Genomic DNA, 24877 nt, shown 5'->3' with positions numbered 1-24877 from the left:
TCATGTTGAGTAATGGTGCTGAAGTCTTAAGGGCTCAGAGCTCTAACAGACTCGTAACAACCATCTTTGTAATGCAAATTTTCTTTGTCAGTTCACCCTAAGCAGGCATTGCTGAGCTTGGAATAAAGGTAGCTACACGCCTGTGAAGGTGGTCTTGATAGAAAAGGCAGAGGAAGCTCTAATCACTAACAGCTGTTTGAAGGTCACTGTCCTGGATGTTGGCCATTACTGATGGAAGGTCACCCACAATTCCTTTCAAAGTGTTACAGGATACAGTTCTAAGGATTTTTTCTTAAACCAGTTTTTTATGTATGAGGTTTTCTTTTCTGAAATTTTGGTAATGAAAAAGACGGAACTAAAGCTAGCGACTTCTACTGACAAATGCTGGTTTTGTGTTAGGCTCCAAGTATAATAAGAAAATTACTATTTTGTTTTTCTAAGCAAAGGGAGTCTATAAAACCTTGCAACAATTGTTGGACTTCAGCATTCGCAGACAATATAGGTGACATTTTTATTTCATACTAAAAGGCAACATTTATTGAACTAACAAAAATAGCTTTAATGTCTATTGGCACAATATGGCTAATGTCTATGAGGACAATCTTCCCAACTGAAAAATGGCGACATTATACATGTTGCCTATTGGAAGCAGTCCATGTAAAGCTGTGAACTGTGTTCAAAGACTGTCTTAAAGACTACCAGTTGGTATAAGCCAAAACTGTGCCAGGAATCACGTACACAAGCCTTTAAAGATGAAAAGATAAATTTTTAAACTAAAAGCTAGATGATTCATCTATTTAATTCAAGCTTTCTAGCCTTTTTATTTTTTCTTGTTTCAATTTGAAACACAAAGAAAATGTGTTAATGAAAAAATATCACAGAATGAAGAGAAAAAAATCATCTAAGTATGTACATAAGTGTGAGCAGGACAAGTGCATATGCTTGCTTTAGAGATTTTTTGATTGAGTCAAATTTTGAAAGTCATACTGAATCTCAGCAGATGTGCAATGCTATTCATCATTTAAAAAGAACAAACAACACAGTCAGGAAAATGGCAGTGTACAGTGTCCTAGTAGCCAGAAGTCAGACTGCAACTGCAAACCTTAATTTATTTAATGAACTATCAATTTTATTGTCCATTTCCACAAGAACTCTACACTCCAATTACTGAGAAACATGATGTTCTTTCAGAAGTCATATACTTAGCAGCTTCTTGTATCAAATCACAAATGTGTCAGAGATGTGATAAATGACTGAAATACTACACTACACAATTTCCACATCTAACTCCATGGCTATTCCTTCACACAGAGAGGTTTATTACTGAGAGTTCTAAAGGGGCTTCAGAAATTAGAAAATAATTCCTTCTGAAGAGTGTAAACCAGATCAGTTCTGCTTCAAATTCAACCGCACTTTTGCAATTAATTTCAGTAAAATATAGTACAGCAAAATACAAAAACTGGTTTTCTTTTGTTCTTTCACACCTTCAAAGGGTGGATTATAAACACTATTTTAAAGGGCTTAAGTTCAGATCTTGTGTAAATCAATCTCAGAAGCAGATTTTTTTTAAAAAAGCTGAATGCCAAAACTAGACAAAATCATATTGAAACAAATATTTTAAAGTGGCACTAATCACTGTACTGCTATAACTCACACATCAGATAAACTGCATCCCCTGATACACATCACTTTATTAAAATAAGTCCTTAGACAACCTCCACCTTCAAGTAACCATAGAGTAGCAAGACAACAAGAATATGTGGTTTTGTGGGAAATTGAGTTACTGAAACAAGGAGGAAAAGCCTCCTCACTTCTACAAAAATAGTTACTTTTCTATTTAAAACTAATAATAAATATAAGTCCATTATTAAAGTTTAGGTATCTTCAAAAAAACCCCAAAGTAACAAACTGTTACTCATCTGCAAGAGGAAGCATACCATGATTGGTACCTTTTAAGAAAGAAAACTAGCACTCTTCTGAATATTTGGAATCTAGATTGACATTTCATGACATACCTAAAAAGTCCATTTCAGTAAGTCTGCATAAAGTTTGCTTACCAAGCTACAAAGAGCATTACTTTAAATTCCAGTTCTAAGTTGTTTCTTACTACTATCTTAAAATTATAGTAGCAGATTATATTAATTATTGTGTTTAGATTGACTATCCAATTGCTTGTCAATCTTTCTTTTTGAGAGTATGGGGTTACTAAAAATGGGATCTAGCAAAAGAAGTTCCATGTTTATTCATTTTCTAAAAATAAACAAATAATACTGTTTAATACACATAGAATTCTACTTGCCATTTTCACTATCTATTCTACACCATCTGAGTAAGTTTGTTTCCTTTGCTGAAAATTTAAAAGAAATAATCTATTCAACTCTGAATTTAGGTAGCTTAACCTTTCCACTACTTAAGATTAATACTGATCAAAATATCTCTGCAATAAGTAACTTTAATTTAGAGCCTTTATTTGTAATTTCTATTGCAGCTGCTTCTAGTACACTTGATATAGATATTTTGTTTTGTTTTGTTTCCCTACGGAAACAAGATTTATTTTATTGTCTAGGATGAATTAACAATCTGTTTTGGCACTTTTAAATACTTCTGCAACTTTCAAGGATTTTCTGCAGAACAATGGACATCTTGCTCTAAAAATTTAAGAATATCTCACTCCACTAATTTAAGAAAGACCACTGCACATTCACTATTTAATTTGTATTTCTCAATGATATTTCATTTTATACAATGTACCTGATACTTAAATAATATTGAATTTCTTAGCAATTTTAATTCTAAAAGATAACCCACTGTAATGTATACCTAAGAAATCAATTTTAGTGACTCTTAATGAGATTTGCTCTCCAAACCTCAAAAGTCCTTACTGTAATCAGTTATTTCCTGGCACCAGCTAAATAAAACCTCATTCAGACATATACCTAATTTTACACTGAAATTCATTATTTCATCACTATTCAGTGAAATGTAAGTTATATTAGAGGAAGATAACTTGTGAGATGTTGAATAAACTTGCGAGAAACTTTGGCCACAAAATAGCAATTAGTTTTCCTTGATTAGAGGTCTTCAGTGGGCCAAGAAGATAATGGCAAGTGTACCGAGACATATTTTAATAACTAGTATTGCTATTCAGCAATATTCTTATCAAGGACAACACAAATGCACATTAATCCCTCGAGTCCCTTTTTACAAGGTCAGCACTAGCAGATGTTCACAGGAAAGTCCATACTTTCACATTGTATATGTAATTTAGGCCTCTTTGTATTCATGTGAATACATTTGCTACCTTGAGACTGAGGACTGCTGTGTCTAGCAGATAGAATTAATGTTGTGTTGTCTACACTGAGATTCAAAACTAAGGAAAGGGCTTAAAATATGACAGATTTTCAAAAGCATAGAGCTTAATGACAAAAATTATTAACCCTTCCCCTCTCCCTCAAAAAAGGATCACCTACACTTATATACGTTCCTACGACTTGCTGAATAAAGCAAAAATATGTAGCCTGATAAATTGCTACCTTTGGTTGATCTACAGCAAAATAAATATGAAAAAGTGGTAATACTCTGTCCTACTAATGAATTGCAGTGAATTAATGTGATATCCTTTGCAGGAGAATTGATGATGAACTTATTGGCTGTTCCATGCGTCTGCTAGTGTAATTTAGCATTCATTAATAATCATTTGAATTAGAGTGCTGTTGAACAAAAGTACAGTCTGTGTAGTTGCAAACAGTTTTCACCTCTCTTATCAAATTTTATTAGAGTTGCTCACCTTAAATTTTAAGGGAATCATCTTTACATTGCCTTCCATTCCATAGGGTAGTGTAGCTGCTGGCTTACCTACTGGACAGTAGCTTACATCCTATAATAAGATCACTCTCTTGTTTCTAGTCCTCTAAAATATAGTTTGTCCTCATTAAAAGTAACATTAACTATATACAAGGACACTTTTTGTGTAACAGGGAGTAATAGAGAAAAAGAACCCCAAATCCCCATCCTACCTTTATACTTAATCCAAATCCTCCTATAGTCTGTCTCCTAATTGTTACTGTTCTTTCCTGAAAAAAAAAAAGAAGTTAGATTTAATGTTTTCTGCCATAACATCTATATTCACACTTTGATAAGTTGTTGCTGTGCTTTCTCCCTACTTTGATTTTTCTTGTTTTAATAAACTTGAGAATTTCACAATGCAAAAAATCCCATGAAACCTATGCGGCAGAGAAAAAAGACAAAGTCTGGAAAAAAGCTGAGGTTCTGTCTCAGACTAAAATTCATTTGTTCAATTTATACCATACTAGCAATTACTGCAATGCAATAAGAACAGAACTGTAAAGTTTTAAGTTAGTGCACAACACATGCATTTCAGAGGTCTTAACCTTGCCTAGTCCAAAACTGGTCCCATATGCAGACTGAAAAATACACACTGAAGTACATAAACTGCACTCCTGTAGGACATTCTCCAATTTAGTCTAATCCAAAAGGAATACAGTTTGTGTAATCCAAGACCACTCAGTGATGTGAACCAGCACATAAGCGCAAATCATCTAGAAAATCATTTCAAAGCACAGTCCCTACCCAAATTAAAAAAACTAATACAATCACAGCCACTGTTGATGTCATAGCTATGGTTTAAAAATCATAAGCAATGATTCAAAGGATGTTGTTACAGATAGAATTATTTAAAGCAGCCCATTTTTTTTACTTTTATTGCTCATTCTAAATGCACTTCTGTAAAAACTGTAGGCTAGTGTATCACTTAGATATGAACATTTACAAAAAAGACTTCTTAATTTCTAGTTTGTCTTGTTGACTTTATTTCCAAAGATCATTTAGAATTAGTCAATTAGCAGTAAAAAGCCTTAGTAGCAGATATTCCAAATGCATGGAATATATGGAGTTTTTAATGTCCTCTGTATGTGGTCTAGATCTTATAAATTATGTATTGCATAGTGTAAGTCTGAATATATATTTTATGTGTATATAGTCATCTAATCAGCCAGTGTCAGTCAGATTTGAATGTCTCTCATCAGAAACATACCAGTAACAGAAAGGATGGAATATCTACACAGGTATTTTGTCCTTCATACACAGAAAGGAAAAGAAAGCATGTCAGGCTACCGCAAAAGAGTTTTGGAAACCTAAATTTGAGGGGAAATCAGTTGCTTTCTTTCTCAAATTTGTTGATGAATTGAGTAACTGCAGACAGAGCAAGCATAAACTAGGTCAGTGTTTTGAATGGCAAGACAAAATTGGTTGCCTAAAATGAGACTTTCCATTTATTTATTTAGTCTAAAGCTTGCAAATGTTTACTCTAAGAAAGAGGTATATAATTTTATTGTTAAATAGCCCAATGTTTCAATATTTTTATTTACATTTGAAATGCATGAAAAAATACACTTTTATATTTGTTACCCACTAATGAATGCATAGCATAGCAATAGAGGAATATATCTGACTATCCTGTTTCATCTATGTGCTTCTGCACTGTGCAGAAGGACCAGAAGAGTCTCGACAGCTCTCAACTCACACCATCTAGGAAGGATTTTTTATAATGAAGTTCCCAGAAACTGGGTTCAGTCCACAAAGTTATTTCACTTCAGGCCACTAACTGTACTTATAAAACCTTTAGTCTGTCAGGAGGTTTCAGCCAGAGGTAATGCTACAGGCAGTACATTCAGGATAAGCCAATATAAACCACAGCTCAATGTGTGGTCTAAGCTGAATTTACACAGATGAACATGAAACACTCAGCTGTGGCTTCAGTGGTAGCTGTATTTTTCCTGTTAAATCCACCTCATTTTCAGCTCCAGTTTGTGTTGAACAAGTTAAGAAGTTAAGAACAGAAGCTTGACTTAAGAACAAGTTAAGGAAGTTAAGAACAGAAGCTTGACTTGCACATTCTAGTAAATGAATTCTAGTATTTTTGTTATAGATCTTAAATCAAATAGAAAATATTTGCATTACCTAAGAAGACGCGGAATAATAAACTGGCTTGATGTACTAGAATAACCATGAGTGAAATAAAGAATATCACCCTTTACAATTAAATTTCAAATTAAGTGGTATGCTTAGTGAAAAACATAAATCTTCAGTAAAATTTGTAGCCCATATGAGAGTAGTCACTGTAAAGTTTAAATAGCGACATATGAACATATTCTGAACTGGAGCTATGCTTTAAAAAACCTAATAAAAACCTGTCCTGCAGAATTTCTGTTCTTGTTGTTTTTTTTCTTTTCAAAAAACAGTGTAAAAGCATCAATAAAATGTTATTTCTGGTTTTCACTTAAGTGAAGGCAGAGTCAAAACCAGCCCTGAAAACTCTTGATTTGCAGACTTATGTGAGGTTACCAATGCTGTCTAACAGGACTAGAAACATTTTCCACTGGAGTTGAGAATTACTTTTTAAGAGGAAGAAATGCATGCTTCAGAAATACTTCACTAGCATAGCCGACTACTAAATAAACAAAACAGTAAAAGTAAGCAAAGGGAACAGAAAAAATTCAAGCAACTGTAATTTTCACACACAACATGATTTATCAGCAGAGTTCATCCAGTAATTTTTTCTAGGATCTTTTCTAGTAGATATTAAATATTTCATGTCTGTTACTGAACTGAACTGAACTTTGAAAACATACTGCAAACCTGAATCACTTCAGTGATTATGTGCAATGAAGGCATCGCACTGCATTTAACCTAGGTTAATTCAACACACTTCTCATTCTTATGATAAAGAATGGCTTTGGTGTATCTTTAATGTAAAGACTTACATATGCTTCATAGCATAATAGCTAGCAATTACACACATGCAAAAAAATTAATGATCTTCAAAAATACACATCAGAAGTACATGAGCTCTATATTTCATCAGTAAACTAGCAATAATAGCCTACTCTGCAATTGCCAATCTTGCATCATCAATATAGTGAAAAAGTTTTTCCGTAACTGTCAGAAGCATCACACTTTTCACAAACATGTAAAAACTGTAATCCATAAAGAAAAATATTCAGTGCATGTCAGTCAAAGCAGGAGCCCAAGATAGGTGATAATCTTCATCATCTATGTCCTCCATTCAGTAGAGAGACAGAACGTCAACAAATCCTACTCCTTAGAGTAGCAAAGTAACCTGAATAAGTATTTGGATGGCAGATACCAGCTTTGCAATGGGTTGCCAGAAAACTCTTTATCCAACTAAGATTTTCTTTGTGACTTGCATGACTTGCATGTGACTTTTTGCATGTGACTTGCAAAAAAAAATCCCAAACCAAGTTTCATATTCAGTGCCACCTTCAAAGTAACGTGAATAAACCTTGCATTATATTTTAATGTAAAATAGTATCTTTAATAGAATGATTACTGGAATAAAGAAGTTTGACCAGAAATCTGGAGCAAATTATTTTGTTCTGATTTCTTTATTTAGTATTTCAAACAAGCAGTGACAATAATAAAATGCTTTTCACAGGCCTAATGGCTATAAGTTCTTTAAAGGCTTTACAACTATTAATTTAGCCCTTCTGGGTAACTGCCCCCAGTTTATATACTGGCCATGACATGCCTTGGTATGGAATACTTCTTTGGTTAGTTTGGGTCAGGTGTCTTCTCTCTGCCTCCCGGCTTCCCCTCCTCCCTGGCAGAGCATGAGACTCAGAAAGTCCTTGGTTGGAGTAAGCATTACTCAGCAACAACTAAAAACATTGGTGTTATCAGTGCTGTTCCCAGGCTGAAAGTCAAAAACACAGCACCGCACCAGGTACTAAGAAGGAGAAAAATGACTGCTACTGCTGAACCCAGGACATAATGAAATATGGCAACAACTCTTGAAGGCAGAACATTTTGTAGCAGTAAAGAAGTGCTCTAAATATCCTGATTGATCATTTATGGCTATTTCAGATTTATGATAGTGATGCTCCACTGATTCCAACTTTCCACTTAAAATATAATCTGTCAGCTGTAGATTGTCTATTAACATTTTACCTAGTTTCACTTTCCCTTTTATTGACACAGGATAATACTCTATGCTTGAGTTTGCAATGGTTTTGCAAATTCCAAGAGTAACTTCACCTTCAAGTTTACAAATTAAAACTTAATTAAAAGCTACTTAGTTCAATGCTAAAACTACACAAAATATCCTGCGAGCTTGCTATTCCATTATCACATTTATTATCTACATTGCACCAAACAGAGGGAAAGTTAGAGCTCCTAGGATCCTTAAATGCAAGATTCAGAGCAGTGTTTTAGAAGCAGCTTCCTGGGACAGAACAAAAGTAGTTATCATTTTATTGAAAAATTCAAAGCTGCTGCCAAGCTGTCAGCATTTTCCATGCCTCTAACTCAGAAAATTCCTCATCCACACATACATTCATTGACTGGAAAGGAGAGCTAAGACTTTTGCCCAAAAAATTCTTCCTTAGTGCTTTGCAATGAAATAGAAGCAGTGTTTTTATTAGGCTTTAATTAAAAAGGTATTAAAATTTCTCCTTAAAATCCATAGAATCTTCTAGGAATCATGCGCATAATTTTAAATGAGATTACAAGTGAAGAAAGACTGTGACTCTGTGACCACAACAACAGTAAACAGGAAACAAAAACACAGAATCCTATATATTCATTAATTATTTACATTTAGTCAAGAGTTAATGTTATTTTTAACAATTAAATCTTAGGGCACATAAAGATTGAAATATTTTATTCTGACTTGTATGTGATGTAAAAAGATTATAACTGCTTAACTGACTAGCAATAATCAATAATTAGTAATACTATGAAATTATTTTGCATAACATAAAACAGTAATCTAATGTGATCTAATAATCTGTCTCTGTGAAAGCAGTCAAATAACAGTTGAACAGAAGGATGCAGAAACTTCAAATCTCTTCATAAAACTGAGTTAACAGTGTGTGAAACTTCAATATTTGATTACTCAACCTTTTTACTATGATATAAATATTACATTCAATTGGGACACTGGTGAGTCTGGTAATTCATCTTGCAAGAGTAAAGGTATGAAGAATTAATTTGTCTAGGTCGAGACAGAAAAGAAGACCTCTCTTTGTCACAGCAGATAGACCAGACACCAAGGTACTATACATATGGAAGAACATGGAAAAAAGCTGCATGGGTGTGGAACAAATCAGCAGGTGGGAAAAGAGGAATAGATACGGAGAGGTATCTACAATAGCACAGTGACATGGAAAAATGCAGGGGAAAAAAATCAGAGTTTTATAGCTTTTAAAATGTAATAACAAAATATAAATATATAATCAATACATTGGCAGCAACTTCATAGATCAACCTGTTTATATTTGATACCATAGTATCTTCAAGGCCATCACCTCGTGTAGTTTATCAGCTATTAGTAATCACCTACATCCTGAAATAAGAAAATGTCATGAGAATTTATTTTTCATTAATTGGTTTTTATACATTTTCAAGAAGGGAGATTTAATATCCTTATTTTGATAATGCTCTGCTTTTTCTTACTGGCATTTCTGGCATTAACTGACATGAGCAGTCAAACTTTGTGCTCATTCTGAGTGTAAAGGACACAGGACACAGGTCAGTCACATTTCCAATTTGAATTAATAGTGTTAAGAAGGTTTGCCAGGACACTTGCTCATCTGCTAACAACTTCTGTTGTATGACATTCGAAGCTTGTCTCTATTTCAGTTCCTCATGCAACTGGAGAATGTTGGCAGTAAGGGATGGTGGTGAAATGCTAGTCAATTGGAAACCTCCATCCTCTGCAGCTACGCTGGAGACTGAAGATGGTCTCACTAATTCTTAATTCAAAATGTTCCCAGCATATGTCTAAAATCAGAAACATTTACCTGAATATCTACTTATAAAAATTCTACTCTGTCATGGTTTAAAGCCAGTCAGGCAGCTTGTTCACTCACTCCCCCCCTTCTTTCCCTCCCCCTACACCCAGAGGGATGGAGAGGAGAATCAAAAAGAATGCAACTCCCACGGGTTGAGATAAGAACAGTTTAGTAACTAAGGTATAACACAAATCACTACTGCTACCACCAATAATAATAATGATAAAGGAAATAACAAGGGAAGAGAATACAACACCTCACCACCAGCCGACCGATAACTCGCCCCCCCACAGCCCGACCAAGCACTGACCAATACCTCCTCTCACCCCGCAGTCCACTAGCCCCTTCAGGTAGCTTCCAGTTACCTCCTGGGCATGACGTGCTGTGGTATGGAATACCTCTTTGGTCAGTTTGGGTCAGGTGTCCTGTCTCTGCTTCCTCCCGGCTTCCCCTCTTCCCTGGCAGAGCATGAGGCTCACAAAGTCCTTGGCCAGACTAAAACATCAGTGTTATCAGCTTTGTTCCTAGGCCGAAAGTCAAAACACAGCACTGCACCAGCTACTAAGAAGGAGAAAAATGACTGCTACTGCTGAACCCAGGACATACTCCTAATATTAATTTATTTCAAAAGTACTGTATTTCTTATTATAGAAATAAAAGAGTAAAAACAAAACAAAACAAGAAAAAAACACAGAAACCTGGAGTCAGTATGGATCTGAATTCCCACTAGGCTTGGTAGGAATATCACAGAACTACATTAAATAGTTCTGTGATAAGTGTAGTTTCCAGCTACTGCCTCATATCATACACTGCCATTGACCAGTGATTTGGGGTTTCTGAGTGTTTTCTGGTATGCACTTTCTCTTTTCTTTTTCTTTTTTTTTTTTTTTTTGGGCGGGGGGGAAGCCTTCTTCCAATGAGAAAAAGCTATTCTGCTCTTTCACATTTGGCTTTACAAATGGCAGTCCTGTGTTTGTGCCTCAGTAGATGGTTATGCTTTTTATTTTTAAGTAGCTGCAGAAAAATAAGCTGGCTTAAGTTGTCCTTAAATAAGCACATTTACATCTGTCAGGCTGTCACTTTTAAAAGCTGTCCAGATTGGCAGGGGAAAAAAAAGTTACCACCATCTGATAGATATTTGAGGACTTCTGTAAAAAAATGGACTCACTCCACTGAATAGCTGACAGATGCCAACACAATAAAAAAAAATCACCATCCTTACTGGTAGCTTTGTAAAGGTAACAAGAATGGAAAGCGCTTGGTGACCTATGTGTTCACGTATTTGCAATTCTCTCCAGGACAGGGAGTTTCACTATGGCATCATTCATACTATTCAATCACACAACAGAATCAAAATATTAAATAAATACAGAAATAAACACAATACAGAAAATAAACTCATATGTTTACTATTTTGAGCTTTTAGCTTTTCAGACATTTTTTCTAGTCATTAACATTGATAATGTTATTTGAACTTCTTTTACGTACACCAAAATACATGAAAAGAAAACTTTAAGCTTTCAAAAGAGGTTGATCCAATGTAACAGCTTTAAAACTCACTCTCAGGAAGTCTCCAAAACTAAAATGTGCAAGCATGGGAAATATAATAACTTCATCTGACTGCTCAAGCAAGTGACAGTAAAGTAATGTGCTCTGAATTTAAACTGATACTTAAAAATTACTAATACTTCTATAATTTAAATTTTAAAAATCAAGAAAAACGTTATTGTGCAAAGTTCATGAGCTGAAAAACTATCTCTAATGGAATGTATTTTTTTGTAATACCATAATAGGCTTTGCATAGAGTTATATTTCAACACAGTTGATCTCACAATAGCAAAAGGACAACTTTAAAAGTAAGATATAACATGTTCTTATCTTTACAAGAAAAGAAGAATGATTGTGCGATTAATAATGCCAGGTATCAGGTCTGGCTAAAGTTCAACAATTTAGGTCAGTGTTACTTTCTGACATTGGAAAAGGTGCTCTTTTCTTTATCAAAACCCCAGCTACAGTCCATAGGTTACATTCAGATATATTTGTATTAATCTCAGTTAAATCCCTGGACAAATGCCATACTACTCTGAGAGCTGTTGCTCTATAAATTATAAGATAAATGTACATTCACTTTTTATTATTATTGGAATTATGAACGATCTTCACATCATTCTCCCCAAAAGATCCTTAATTTTAAGAAATATAAAAGAAATTATTCATGTTTAATTAAATAATGCATTACTACACAGCAGCATGCAACTACATTACTCAAAAGCATCGCTTTCATGTTACCATCAGGTGAGTTAGTAGCTTTCCGGAAAATCCATGGCACTTTAACAGAGCCTTTAAGAAAATTTTTAAAAGGTGTAAATTCTCCTGGTAGCTGAAATAGACTATTTGCCAGCTGCTCACATTTTATTTTTAGTCTTTTAGCAAACCAGTAGCTGATTTCAATAAACCATCTTGTCAGATGGTACACTGTCATATCCTTAGTTTACGGATGTCACATATACTCTTGTTAGAAAAAAAATCTGAGCACAATTAGCAAAGAAATAAAACCTATTAAAGAAAATAAGAAAAAAACAGATTACTTGATAAAACACAATAATCCTCTTAATTGAATTTCAGAAGTTCATGAAAGGTGATAGGAATTGTGAGGATTAACTCTAAAACAGTAATACTGATTTTGGAATTGTAAAGATTAACATTTTCCTAGGGGTAAAACTATTGAAGATTCATATTTCAGATCAGACATGTCATGTCTTAGATTATGGCCCCTCCCATCACAATTTTCAGCAAGGTCAGTATTAAGATACCCTTTTTAGTCCAGGCTATTGGCCCACGCATCTAAAAAATGCTGGGAGTTCCTTTATTGCACATTGTCATCTGGAATAGCTTATAAAGCAAACTTTTGTGAACATAATGTCATGTAAATCAAGAAATATTTTTAAAAGGAAATATAAAATAAAGATCTTCTATATCTCTGCCATCAATACTGATGAAGTTGCCACATGGTTTAATTCAGTTGTTTTCAGGGCATTTCTTTTTGATTAAAAAAGTGGAAAAACCTTACTGTTTTATCCCATAAAGTAACAGACTGTCACAGAGATTTATGATCACAGACTCATAGAATGGTTTGGGTTGGAATGGACCTTAAAGCTTAAAGGGACACCTTCCTCTAGACCAGGTTGCTCAAAGCCCTGTCTAACTTGGCCTTGAACACTTCCAGGGATGGGGCAGCCACAGCTTCTCTGGGCAACCCGTGCCAGTGTCTCACCACCCTCATCATAAAGAAATTCTTCCTAATGTCTAATCTAAATGTCCCCTCAGTCAATTCAAAACCATTCCCCCTTGCCCTATCATATTACATGCCCTTGTAAAAAGTCCCTCTCCAGATTTCCTGTAATGCCCCCTTGTAGGCATTTGAATACTGTTACAAGGTCTCTCCCAAGATTTCTCTTCTCTAGGTTGAACAAGCCCAACTCTCTCAGCCTGTCTTCCTAGGAGAGGTGCTCCAGCCCTCTGAATATTGTTGTGGCCCTCCTCTGAACTTGCCTGAGCAGGTCCACATCCTCAGGGCTGCTTTAAAGACAATCTACACTCAGCCTGTATTGGTGCTTGGGATTGCCCCAACCCAGGTGTAGGACCTTGAACTTTGCCTTGTTGAACTTCATGAGGTTTGTACTGCCCCAACTCTAGAGCCTGTCCAGGTCCTTCTGGATGACATGCCTCCCCTCTAGCATGTCAACAGCACCACACAGCTTGGTGTTGCTGGCAAAGTTGCTGAGGGTGCACTCGATCCCACTGTCCATGTCGCCAACAAAGATGCTGAACATGACCAGTCCCAACACTGACCCCTGAGGAACACCACTTTTCACTGGTCTCCACTTGGACATCAAAACATTGACCAAAACTCTGAGTGTATCCATCCAGCCAATTCCTTATCCACCAAGCGGTCCGTCTGTCAAATCAATGCCTCTCTTATTTAGAGACAAGGATGCCAAATCCTTATCAGTCAAAAAAAAAAAAAAATTTCTGTAATACTTACTGATGCAACTGATGCTCAAATTTATATCTAGTTCATGGTAATTCGAACAACCGTTGATGCTTTATGGAACTGCCAGAGATACACTTGCTGCACTATCATTTTGTTTAGCCTACTATAAAAACAGATTTTTATTTTTTTTTAGTGTTTAACACTGTTTATGTTTCTTGTAATGTTTTAGATTTTTTATTTTATTACTCCAAACTGTATACAGTGAAAGAAGACACAAGGTTCTTTTGCATCTGTTTGGTTTTGGAAAACAAGAACTGTTTTCCACCAAAAGGGAAGTGTTCTAAATTAAGAACTAGGTCCCATGTACTCACATTAAGCAGCACCTCATTCCTAAGGAGCTATTGATTTCATTTAGATGGCTCCTAAAGATGCAGATCAGGATACTGCTGGAACGTTAAGTATCTGTTTAAAGTCTGTCCTACACAGAGGAGCATGCAAATTAACTCAGACCCAACAAACAGAAGAGACACTGTTTTGAACTAGAAACACAGTAATAGCTTTCTGTTCCTTACCAGTGCAGAACTGATTTAGTAAATCCTTATAATCAAATTATTTGAAGATTATTTATTAGAACAGATGAAAAAACTTTTCTTGTAGCTATTCTCTGTAAAATGTAACAATTATATTGGCCTTTAGTTACAAATTTTACTTTTTATTCTTCAGAGTTTATTCTATGAAGCAATCAATGCCTTTGCTGCTAATGAAAGCACTTGCTCTTGCTGTGTAGCATGCACGTAAAAGAAAAATAGATGTGGTCAGTGGTCCAGAATGATGGAAAGAACAAAATCAATGAAGCAAAGTAAAAAATAAGAAAGCAAGCAAGTAAGATACCTAATACATCAGGAATAAAAATGAGGAAAAAAAAAAAAGGAAGCCTGTGGGACCTGTTTGATCAAGCTGTAGAATCAAAGCACATGATTCCAGAAGATTTAAATGACCTGTGACAAAAGGACAGTTAACTGTTTCTGAAATGCCAATCATCCATAGTTTCAATGAACCTACTGATTCAAGACCAGAGGAAATCAGGGTGAAGTGCTCAGAAGTCAAAAAGACACTTCCAGGAAAAAAGAAATTCCTCCCCATCACACTAATATCAATCAGTTATTGTGGTATGCATTGAATATGCAAATAAGATAAGGAGAGTGCAACTGATGAAGCAAATCAACCACTGTTTTTCATAGTGCCACTGAAAAACTAAAGAGGGCAAAACTGCAAGAGAAATCCTTTCCGTGAAATGGAAAAATAATAAATATGCATTTCATGAAGACATTTCAATAACAGCTTCAGTAGAAGTAATAGATATTACAGCACAATAATGAAAATAATATTTTTGAGCAATAAAATGTTTTAAGAAATAATGCCAGAATGGGGTTGGTGGAGTAATGGTGCCACAGTGTGCTGCCAATTGAACAACCATAGCCTGAGCTCAAACTCATAATTTCTTTTTATCTGAGCTGCTAGATGTCCTCTGTGTTGAAGAACTGATTGATAAAAGGAACATCTATATTTCATATAAAGCACACAGACCTGTCTTAGAAAACTGCATTTATACAGCATGAAACTATCAAAAGCTAATGTCAGATTTGTCATGCAAATAAACCCAGCCTTTATGGAGACAGTGTAGACAGTGTGGTACTCTTGTTTCAGAGAAAAACTCAGAATTGTTCACCTCAAGATGTTCATAACAGTGAGATGGATTCTCCTATAAATTTTCCACACTGTTAGCACAACTAATATTCTACCAATTTATTTCTGGTTTCTGCTTTGTACCTTTCTATTACACTTGTATTTAGAAATACAGGGATGTTGCAACAGCAATTAATTAATAAAACAGAGAGACACAGTAACAGTCATATAATATTTACATAAACAGATACCAGACTACTATGCATCACAAGATTTAACACGAAATCCTGTGATAATTTCATTTCGCTCAAAGGGAGAGCAGAATGTTTATGATAGTTTCCCACAGATCTTAAGAACATCTCTATAAGATACAATTACAGTACCTATAAAAATTTCTATAGAAATGAATAGTAAATGGCTGCTATCATACTTAGTGATCTTCTAGAATTTAATAAATAATAGTTCCAAATCCTGCAATATTATTCTATATTGCATTTTACACATCTTCCAAATAATTGTCTACAAAGCTCAGTTTCTTACCCACAAAATTCAATATGGTGCTTAAATAAGAAAGCTGACATATCACACAAAACCAGTAATACATAAATCACACTATTACACTGTTCCAGCTGAAGTCCATCTTTATTAAGATAACATGCTGGTAAAACTAGTGACCCTCACAGCATGAATTAGCAGCATGCATGAAGTCAGGTGTTGCACTACCGTATGAAGCAACCACAGCAAAGGAGGACAGCACATAATTCCTCTACCAGCAAAGGCCTGCCATAAAAGTTACACATCAACTGTCTTATCAAGTCCACTGGCAGTATGTGGATATGCAAGTACATTGAGGTCTCTGTACTCACTGTAAAATTCTCTGCTTGTGCAATTGCTATTGCATTCAGTGGCTCCAATATTCAAGGGTGAGTGCATAAAAACAATACTGTCATCACACATATAACTTATTTATTACCTTATTGCTGCTTCTTAGATGAGTATGGCTAAAATTTACTCTCATAAGATGATGTATTAAAACACACTGTTAACGGTATAAAATGAAATATCAAACTGTGGGAGTAAACGCATACGTTTGTGTGTGGGCATACACACGCACACATACATACAGAGTATTTCTGCTTTGCATAAAGTACATCTTACAGAAAAAATAAAAACTACTTACACCAGAATAGAAAGGCTCACCAGACACACAGATCACATCCTGCTCCTGGATCATCAAAATATCTTTGGCTAAGTGCAGTCGCACTTTGAAAGGCTCCTGGTTACCATCCTGCAGCAAACAAATCCCTGTCTTTGTCTTCAAAGGAAGGAATAAAGAAAAAAAGTTTTATGTTAGAGTTTGCATTGCCAGAAGTGGTATTTTGAAACAGAATAGCTTAGAGATAGGTACAGTTATAAAATGGCAGCAAATATGCAAAATCGCAACCAGTAATCACTGTATTTATTTACTGTGCTCAGACTACAAGAGAACGATGGTCACAGAAGCAATATCAAAGGCAGATTTTACAAAAATAAGGTCCTATTCTGATGAGGATGAATTTGTGAAATTCCTTTCAAATCGCTTCAGAGCAGCTGTGTTCTTACTTTCCATCTTTGTATTAAATGATGACACCTCACTTGGACATGAAATCAAGGGTGATGCTCCACATATTACACCAATTTTGACACAGATACACGAACAATAACACCTCCAAACTAGCCAGGTGTGAGCACTGACAGCCTACATGAACCTGTGTGGGCTTTTCATGATCTGGGAGCATACTAACTTGTGCTTTAACGTTCGTCTTCAAATGAAGATGCTGAAGTTAAGAATAAAGGAGATCAAAGAATGCAACTGCCTGTAGTAACTTACTTCTTACTCAAATTTTGAACTCTATGTTTATTGTTAGATCAAGAATTCTGTAGGATCTTCAATACAGAACGAGTGACTTGCCAACAATTTTGCAGTTTCTTTGTGGTAGTACCTATTTGTACTACTTTTGGGGGCAGTAGTTTGAGCAGTGAAAAAGCCTGCACAAGTACTTCCAATATGTAATAATTTTTCCCTGAAGGCTGTGTTGAAATGGCATTCTTTATAACATTTCATAACTGACAAGAGTCATGTTGGTAGAGTGTTTTTGGTATGAGAAAACTGCTTACAAGCAATTTAAAAATTCAGCCTTTCAACTGGTAATCTAACAGTATTAGATACCTATACTTATTTGCATAGATACAGAGATATGCACGTATGCATGTATGTATCTCAGCAGAAAATTCCAATACAAAAGCATTTAAAATCTTCAACTCATGTCAATAAAACTTTGCCTTCATTCAGGTCACATTTCAATTCACTGTCTGTAAAAAGCTGTTTTGAGAGGAGATCAAGGAAACAAAAGTCTTGCTGTGAACTTTAACTACCAAGGCTGACCTGGCTGAATCTGAGGGCTTTTTCTCAGACAAGAGTTTAAAAGAGGATTTGGAAGATCTCCCCATAATGTGCTCTGATACCTTACATCCATAGCATGGACAGAAGAAACACAAATACAGAACTGACAGGAGGCAATTGTCAGAATAAAGGTTTAAGTTGGTTTCAAAAGGCTTTGAAAGAGGTGGAAAGGTCGAGGACAACCTTTAAATAGCTCTATACAATGTTCTGTCACTTCTGCTCAATGCTCAACACTCAAACTTAGGAAGTTGTTTCCCCTTGGACACCAATAGGAAATGTGTATAACTCAGTCATAACTTTGAAAGTTGGTCTGACATTTTTATTCTATTAACTAAGTGAAAAAAAAAGAAAAAACTAAGGGCTCCATACACTGAACTCACACTTTGGTCAATAGAAGCCCTGGACAGAGAACATCATACAGCCTTGTTTGAATATTTAGGTGTCTTTTTCAAATAGGACAAGATAGAAACTGACATGAAGAGACAAATCAAATCTGTTAGGTTTTCAGCACCACTGAAAAATTCCCTCTCACACAATACATAGAATATTACAACATTTAAAAAAGAGAATAAAAAGAGAATGTAAAATAGTTAAATTCCCAGGGTCCTCTCCTTGTAACTTTTGCTTTACAAACTAAGACAACTTTTTCCATGGAGTTGTGAAGTAAGCACTAAGTGACAACAGGAGCTGAACAAAGCAAGCTGTAAATAACTAAGTTCAAAAAAAGAGGAGTAGCCTACAAACATCTACCACTTATAAAATGCCTTTCTCCTGCAGGAAAGTTTGCAGACATGCCTTTCCTCCTTCCTGGATAAGAAACTAAATAAATTCTGCCTCTAGTACACTGATAATAGTAACTGCTGTACTTGACTGCATGCTCCTGGTTTGGTCAATGACCCTATAAAATCTCCACAGAGTCTTTCTGCAAAAGCTGAGGGGGTTCATTGTGGGAATTAGAACAGAACCATAGCAGACACAATTAGCCATTAGAATAAAATTAAAATTCCAGTCAGTTTCTAAATGCATGTGGGCTGAGCTTAGGAACAAGGAAACCAATCTTGGGAACAGCAAAATATTTTGGCCCTTGGAAGACTGATTGCACACACTCAGGGATCTTATTTACATCAGACACTCTAAAATGTAATGAACCACTTTACTGTTGTTGGCCTTTATGAAAGCTGGTTTATGATACAGTTCAAAATTACATCTTCAACTATACTACCTTCTTCTCTCTTCTACCTGAGAGCAGCATTAACAACCATGTAAAGGAGAATGTAGTTCAGTTTCATTAGCTAAGCTCAAGAGAAGTCCTTGAGAAGGATGACTAGAATTTAATTGTTTCATTCTGTTTTATTTTTGTCTTCTGAAATTTCCTTTCTGTTCTTTCCCCCACTCCATTCAAAGCACCCAGGAAATTGAACAAAATAAAGATAAGAGCTCCTGAATCCTTATCCAGAGCTGGAACTTAGGAAAGGCATCCTGTTTATACGCTTTCATGTAAATTACTGTGCATATCAACATTTTTCATCCATGTAGCCCCAGCAAAATTATTCTGGTTGAAGAGAGATCACCTGTCCAGCCTACACCCTTGCCATTTCTTGTATCTGAAAAGCTTAGATGGTGTGCCTGTGTGTGTGTGGATGAGGTAGGGGATTGTGGGTTGTAGTTGATGTTCACTTTTGTTCCCATTACTAATTTTTAAGAGATTACATGACAGCGCATGCTAAAATTTTCCTTCCAAGCCTTTTATATCTCACTGGCAGAGGGCTCTGCCCTACCCCTGACCTACAGCAATAAACCAGCATACAGCACGTCAGCCAAGCTACTGTACCTGTCAGTGTGAGATCATGCAAAGCATCTTCGTGTGTTTAAATGTATGATAAACTGCATCACCTTATAGCAGATACAGATAGAGAAGCATAGTTCAGCTGATAACAGCTTGTTCAGCCAATGCACCTTGACTGACTGAGACAAAATCACCAGCAACATTGCCCTACTTAAATTTATATCATTTTACTTTCTTCTTCCTATCTACAGAGTTTGGCACCTGTTGTAGTGAGGGCAAGAAAACTGGGTGTTTAAGTTCCACATCTTTATGAAGTTAATGAGATAGTCTAGGGAATGAATATGGAAGCAATACACAGTGGTGAAAGAACAAGTTTCCAGGTGGGAGAGGAGTCAGCGACTTCATGCAAAAGTAGTGATGAAGGAGGTAGCAGTACCTAAGCGACAGATGCAGTGAATGTTGCAGCTGCACAGTGTTGCTTCTGACATCTCAGTTTACACCTTTTTAAGCTGTGCTAGACAAAACACTGATATAGCAAGAGCTGATGTCCTTGGCAGGAGTTTAGAAACTGCTTACTGTTCCTGAACTAATATAAGAGGGGCTGAAAACTGATCTCTCATTGCTTTGCCACACCAGTCTGCGCTGAACTTTCTGCTTCAGATCACTATCAGAGAACAGTACAGGTTGCCAGAGCCTTCAAGGCAGACTGCTTCTATAAAGTATATGGTCACACTCATTATTAGCAATAAGGCAATGAAAAAAAGGCCATTTAAAAACCTATTCCTATTATACCCTGACTTACAGCACAGTCCATATTGGCTGCGTATAAGATCTGGCCCTAATAACTTTCCTAAAAGGAATTTAGAAACACACACCATAAACAGCATGGTACAATATATATGGCCTTTCCAAATATTTAATAAATAACTTCACAGGAAAACTATGATTTATACATTTATGCTAGCAGCAGTCTCTACCAAGCATACAAAACTTAATCCTGCATGAGAAACATCTTTAAAATTACACGTTGAGTTCAAGGCAAATTTTCTGTAGGACTTCCAACATAAATAGTTTTTCATTTATCTGGCCTAAATAAGGCTACTGGCAGGTTTTCTGTTGAAAATGGTTTTGTTTACTTTTTTCCCTATTTGTGGTTTTCCTTGTCATGTATGTAATTTCTAAAACTTTTCCTATGTTTTGTTCTGGAGGAGACTTATTCAGTATTTCAGGCAATTTTAAATAGTCTCCATTAGTTTTCAATACAAGACTATTTTTGTTTATGATATTTTTTCTATTTCTTCTGCCTTGCGGTAATAAAATAATTTGATTAGCTTTGCTTATTCTAGCTTCACATTAGTAGGAAGACTTCAACAGATACCCCAGAATAGGCTAGTCCATAAACCAGTGGAAGAAAGGAAGACAAAAGTAATACATTTTCTGTGAAAGGTGGCCTCAAGTTTTTAGTGCCTGCTTTGGCCAGTATATCCTAAAATGAATGAAACCTCTGCAATTTAGTTTTAAGCCCTGAAATTTATTTCTACTATCAAGAATATGATATCAGTAAGGAGAATGGGCTGCAGAAAGTGCCTTAAATATGTATGTAGTTCACTCCACATGAATAGCAACACTTTTGGATACCTATCTGAACTGAGGCTAACCCCTGAGCAGCTGGAGGATATACTTCTCACTGCTTTATAATTGTAAGTATAATAATAAAACGGGAAATTGATCAGAAGTAGAAGATGACAATGGTAATGAATACATGAGGTAGGAATATGTGTCAGAACTACACAAAGGATCTTTTTTAAATGGTCCAGCTACTCATTCTGTGGAGGTGCTGCCGGCGCAATTTAAAAGCACTTTCATTGTAAAATACTGGAATGCAGCCCAGATACACAGGGATGTGTTCAGCTTGTCATTCAGAGCCTATTCTATCAGATACTAACATATTCCAATTCAGAGGATAGCAAGTCCAGTCCTGAACATCGATTCCTGAACAGCAGGAAAATCTTGAATTTGGACTTTATCTGCATTTTCTTTGATTTGCCAGGTATTTGCCTGGTAAGTATTTGGCTACAGCATTCTTTTTAAGTGCTTTTCTTTCAGAGAATTTCCTTGTTTCATACAGTCTGATTAATTCAATATGTAAATTAGACATTTGGAGAATATATTTTTATATAAATATGTATATATACGAGCTTCTTACTGAACTAAGGTACTTTCTTAGAGCAAAACTTCTTATTTTCTGATGCTATCAGGAAAGAAGTTTGGATGTTTGAATTGCCAATGAGCATACTATACTGGGACTAGATTATACCATTACAGTTGAGACCAAGAGATTAGATAAGATAAAACTGAACGTTGTAAGAACATGTGTGGTTCTTAAAATTTAATTCATCTATTACATTACATTTTCACAGGCACTATAAATTGCCAGTAATTTTCCATCTTGTGATTTTGGCATTAAATTATGAGTGGAAGCTTGATTTAAGAAAAATTCCACAAACCCAAGGGATTAGAAATCCCAGAACTGCCATTTGACAGCATTTATAAACAAAGGAAATCATCAGCCTAGGGTGAAATGTATAAATCAGAAAACAGCATAAAGGTAAGTAGAAACAGTCCAAAAGAGTAAATAACAAGATCTATGAAAGAAAGTCACAAGGAAGTAAAAATACTGCTTAAAAATATAACATTCTATGGCAGGCAAAAAAAACCAAAACAACAATACAGTATGGATGTTCAAATAGAGGCAACTGGACCTCTGAAAAACAGAATGTATCAAATTTCAAAGTGTGTGAAGTCTACAAGGTCATTCACAGGATACATAAAGCAGAGGACAAACTGTTTACCAATAAAGAAATAATGGACAGTACTATAGAGACAGATTCATAGATAATAAGCACTAAAATGAATGGGGTACTTATTAATTTAAGCAAGTTTGAAGTTATACTAGGTAAAAAAAAAAAGCCAAGCTAATAGAAGTAAAGGATGAGATTTCAAAAGTTAGGAAGTAAGAAAAGTTAGAAAGCTGCACATGCAGCGTATTCATAAAGTATATAGAAAATATCAGCTTAAAAAAAAAAGAAAAGAAAGAAAAAAAAAGAAAAAGAAGAGTGTCTAAAGGGAGAATGTTCTCATGCATTATAGCAATCCCAAGTTCTCACTATCAGAAGGGTACTTTCATAGCAGAGGACAGTATTATGTCAGAGACTGAGGTTATCTTTCAAGAGAGAGTTTTCAGAATACAGAAGGTCAGGTGAGTACGGGAGAGCGTTTAAAGAACCCAGTGACTCTATGATTCATGCTCTTGTAAAGTTCAGAAAGCTCAAGACAAAGGCTAAAAGAGGAGCCAGACAGTCTTATGGTTTAGAAATTGTTGAGTAAGTACAAGAACCAGCACAATGGATTCATTTGCTGATCAGTGAGGGAAGAGCATGGAATCCAGAATAATTAATTATAAAATAATGCAAATTTTCCCACAACTAGCAAGCAGATAAGCCACAAGAAAAAAAAAAAACTATAACTTTTCTATCATCAGATACGAGGTATTTTCCCTGTTGGTGCTGTGTCTCTGCAAGCGTTCTGTGTGTGATATGCGATAGTCATGTACATAAGCACATATGTATATAAGCACATATACATGTAGTGTATATGTGTGCTCTGTATGCGTGTGTCTACTGGGGATATTTATTCACTCCCACTACTGGTTGAACCTGGGGCATGGAGCTGCAGCTGCTTCTTGGGCTTTCAGATTCAGCTCAGTAAGTTCTTCCCTGAACGAAAACCAAAGTAGATGATGCTTTTCAATGATAGTGTTGAAGTTTTAGTTAAAAATTACACTATATGTAAGCATAAGGCTGCTGATGATTTATTTAGACACAGGCATTTGATGAAAGTAGGTTGAAAGTCTATATTTTATTAAGCTTGATTAGACTGGGAGGAAAGATGTAGATCACAGCTTCCAGAATTTCTTGGAAGTGACAGCACCGGTTCTGTGGCAGAAGACTTATTTTATGCAAAGCAAATAAACTAAGGTTGACTCCACTGCATTTAAGTTTATTAATCTAAAAGCAAAAGAAGCTTCTTTGGGATCTCCAGGCCACAGAACTTTCTTAGGATGGGTGGAATCATCCTCTCCTTTCCTTCTCTATCATGGAAAGTCCAACAAAGCAGCTGATTTTAAAGAGCTAAATTTGAAAACAATGCCCCCATTAGAAACCTGATACAGAATAACTAATTAACTTATTGTACTGTACTGTAAAGGCTAAGATAGAACTCATATGCTAGGTCATTTTTCTGTGGCTGTTCTTGTCATCACTGCTGCTTGGCACAGAAGTAAGTTAATTGCCGCTAAATAATTAATACTAGTGTACAGTTCAAATAATGACATAAAAATACAATGAAAATAGTATGTATCTGCCTCTTTGTCAATAAATGCATTAATAAATAAATGATAATATATCATAAAAAAGAAAGTCAACGTGCCCTTAAAAATATGTTTTAACTTTTGGTCAGGTCATTGAACTAGATGATCATTGAAAGTCCCTTCCAACTGAAAATTTTCTAAAACCCAAACCAAACCTCAAAACTAGCAAAAAAGGCAAATAATCTGGGATATACTTAGACTGGGCACGAATCTTCTTAAGGTCTTAAAGCCTGATACATAGCATCCTGGACAACCATCGTTGCATTCTTTCCCAAAGGTAAACTTAACTGTCATATTACGTTTTGACCATACTACTCCTCTCAGAATGTTGTCACGATTTAATGTTCTTTAGCCTGTTTATTTTCTGTTCCCCCCTAATTTATACCAATTGATTCTCAGGTCCAAATTTGCTTTAAGCTGCAGTTAGTTCTTGGTTCTAGTGCTGTTCCCATCCCTCCACTTCATTTTTTTTTCATGGGATCATGGTAAGGCTTACAGATATGACCATTTTTCTTGCTTTCAGTCAACAACTTCCAAAACGTTGTTTGCAATTTTCAGTGTACAGGCCTGACTTTTTAATCACAATACTGCACTGACATCATTGCGCAATTTGGTGTAAACAGTACTCACTGTGTCTCAATTGCTGATGTGAAACTGCATTACAAACATTGTTCATAGACAATCATTGAGTAAATAAGATGCTCTTTTT

At 35.5% G+C, this 24877-nt stretch overlaps 1 protein-coding gene across 6 annotated transcripts in view; it reads right to left on the bottom strand.

Annotated features, from left to right (window-relative positions):
• SNTG1 (syntrophin gamma 1) overlaps positions 1 to 24877 on the bottom strand; it is a 320400-nt gene that overhangs the window by 128996 nt on the left and 166527 nt on the right. For 3 of the 6 annotated variants that reach the window (XM_057397761.1, XM_057397760.1, XM_057397759.1), the window contains exons 3-4: positions 16691 to 16825; positions 4017 to 4073 (exon numbers count right to left, since the gene is read on the bottom strand). In XM_057397761.1, coding sequence (XP_057253744.1) covers positions 4017 to 4073; positions 16691 to 16825 — 192 coding nt within the window. The remainder of the gene's footprint in view (positions 1 to 4016; positions 4074 to 16690; positions 16826 to 24877) is intronic. The other 3 variants (XM_057397763.1, XM_057397764.1, XM_057397762.1) reach the window with 1 other exon arrangement.

The sequence above is a fragment of the Pezoporus wallicus genome, unplaced genomic scaffold (assembly GCF_028554395.1).
Source record: "Pezoporus wallicus isolate ANWC-B61680 ecotype Strahan unplaced genomic scaffold, APGP_CSIRO_Pwel_v1 contig_227, whole genome shotgun sequence".
NCBI lineage: Eukaryota > Metazoa > Chordata > Aves > Psittaciformes > Psittacidae > Pezoporus > Pezoporus wallicus.
Note: the sequence above shows the minus strand (reverse complement) of the source record. Positions and strands in the feature narration are given on the sequence as shown.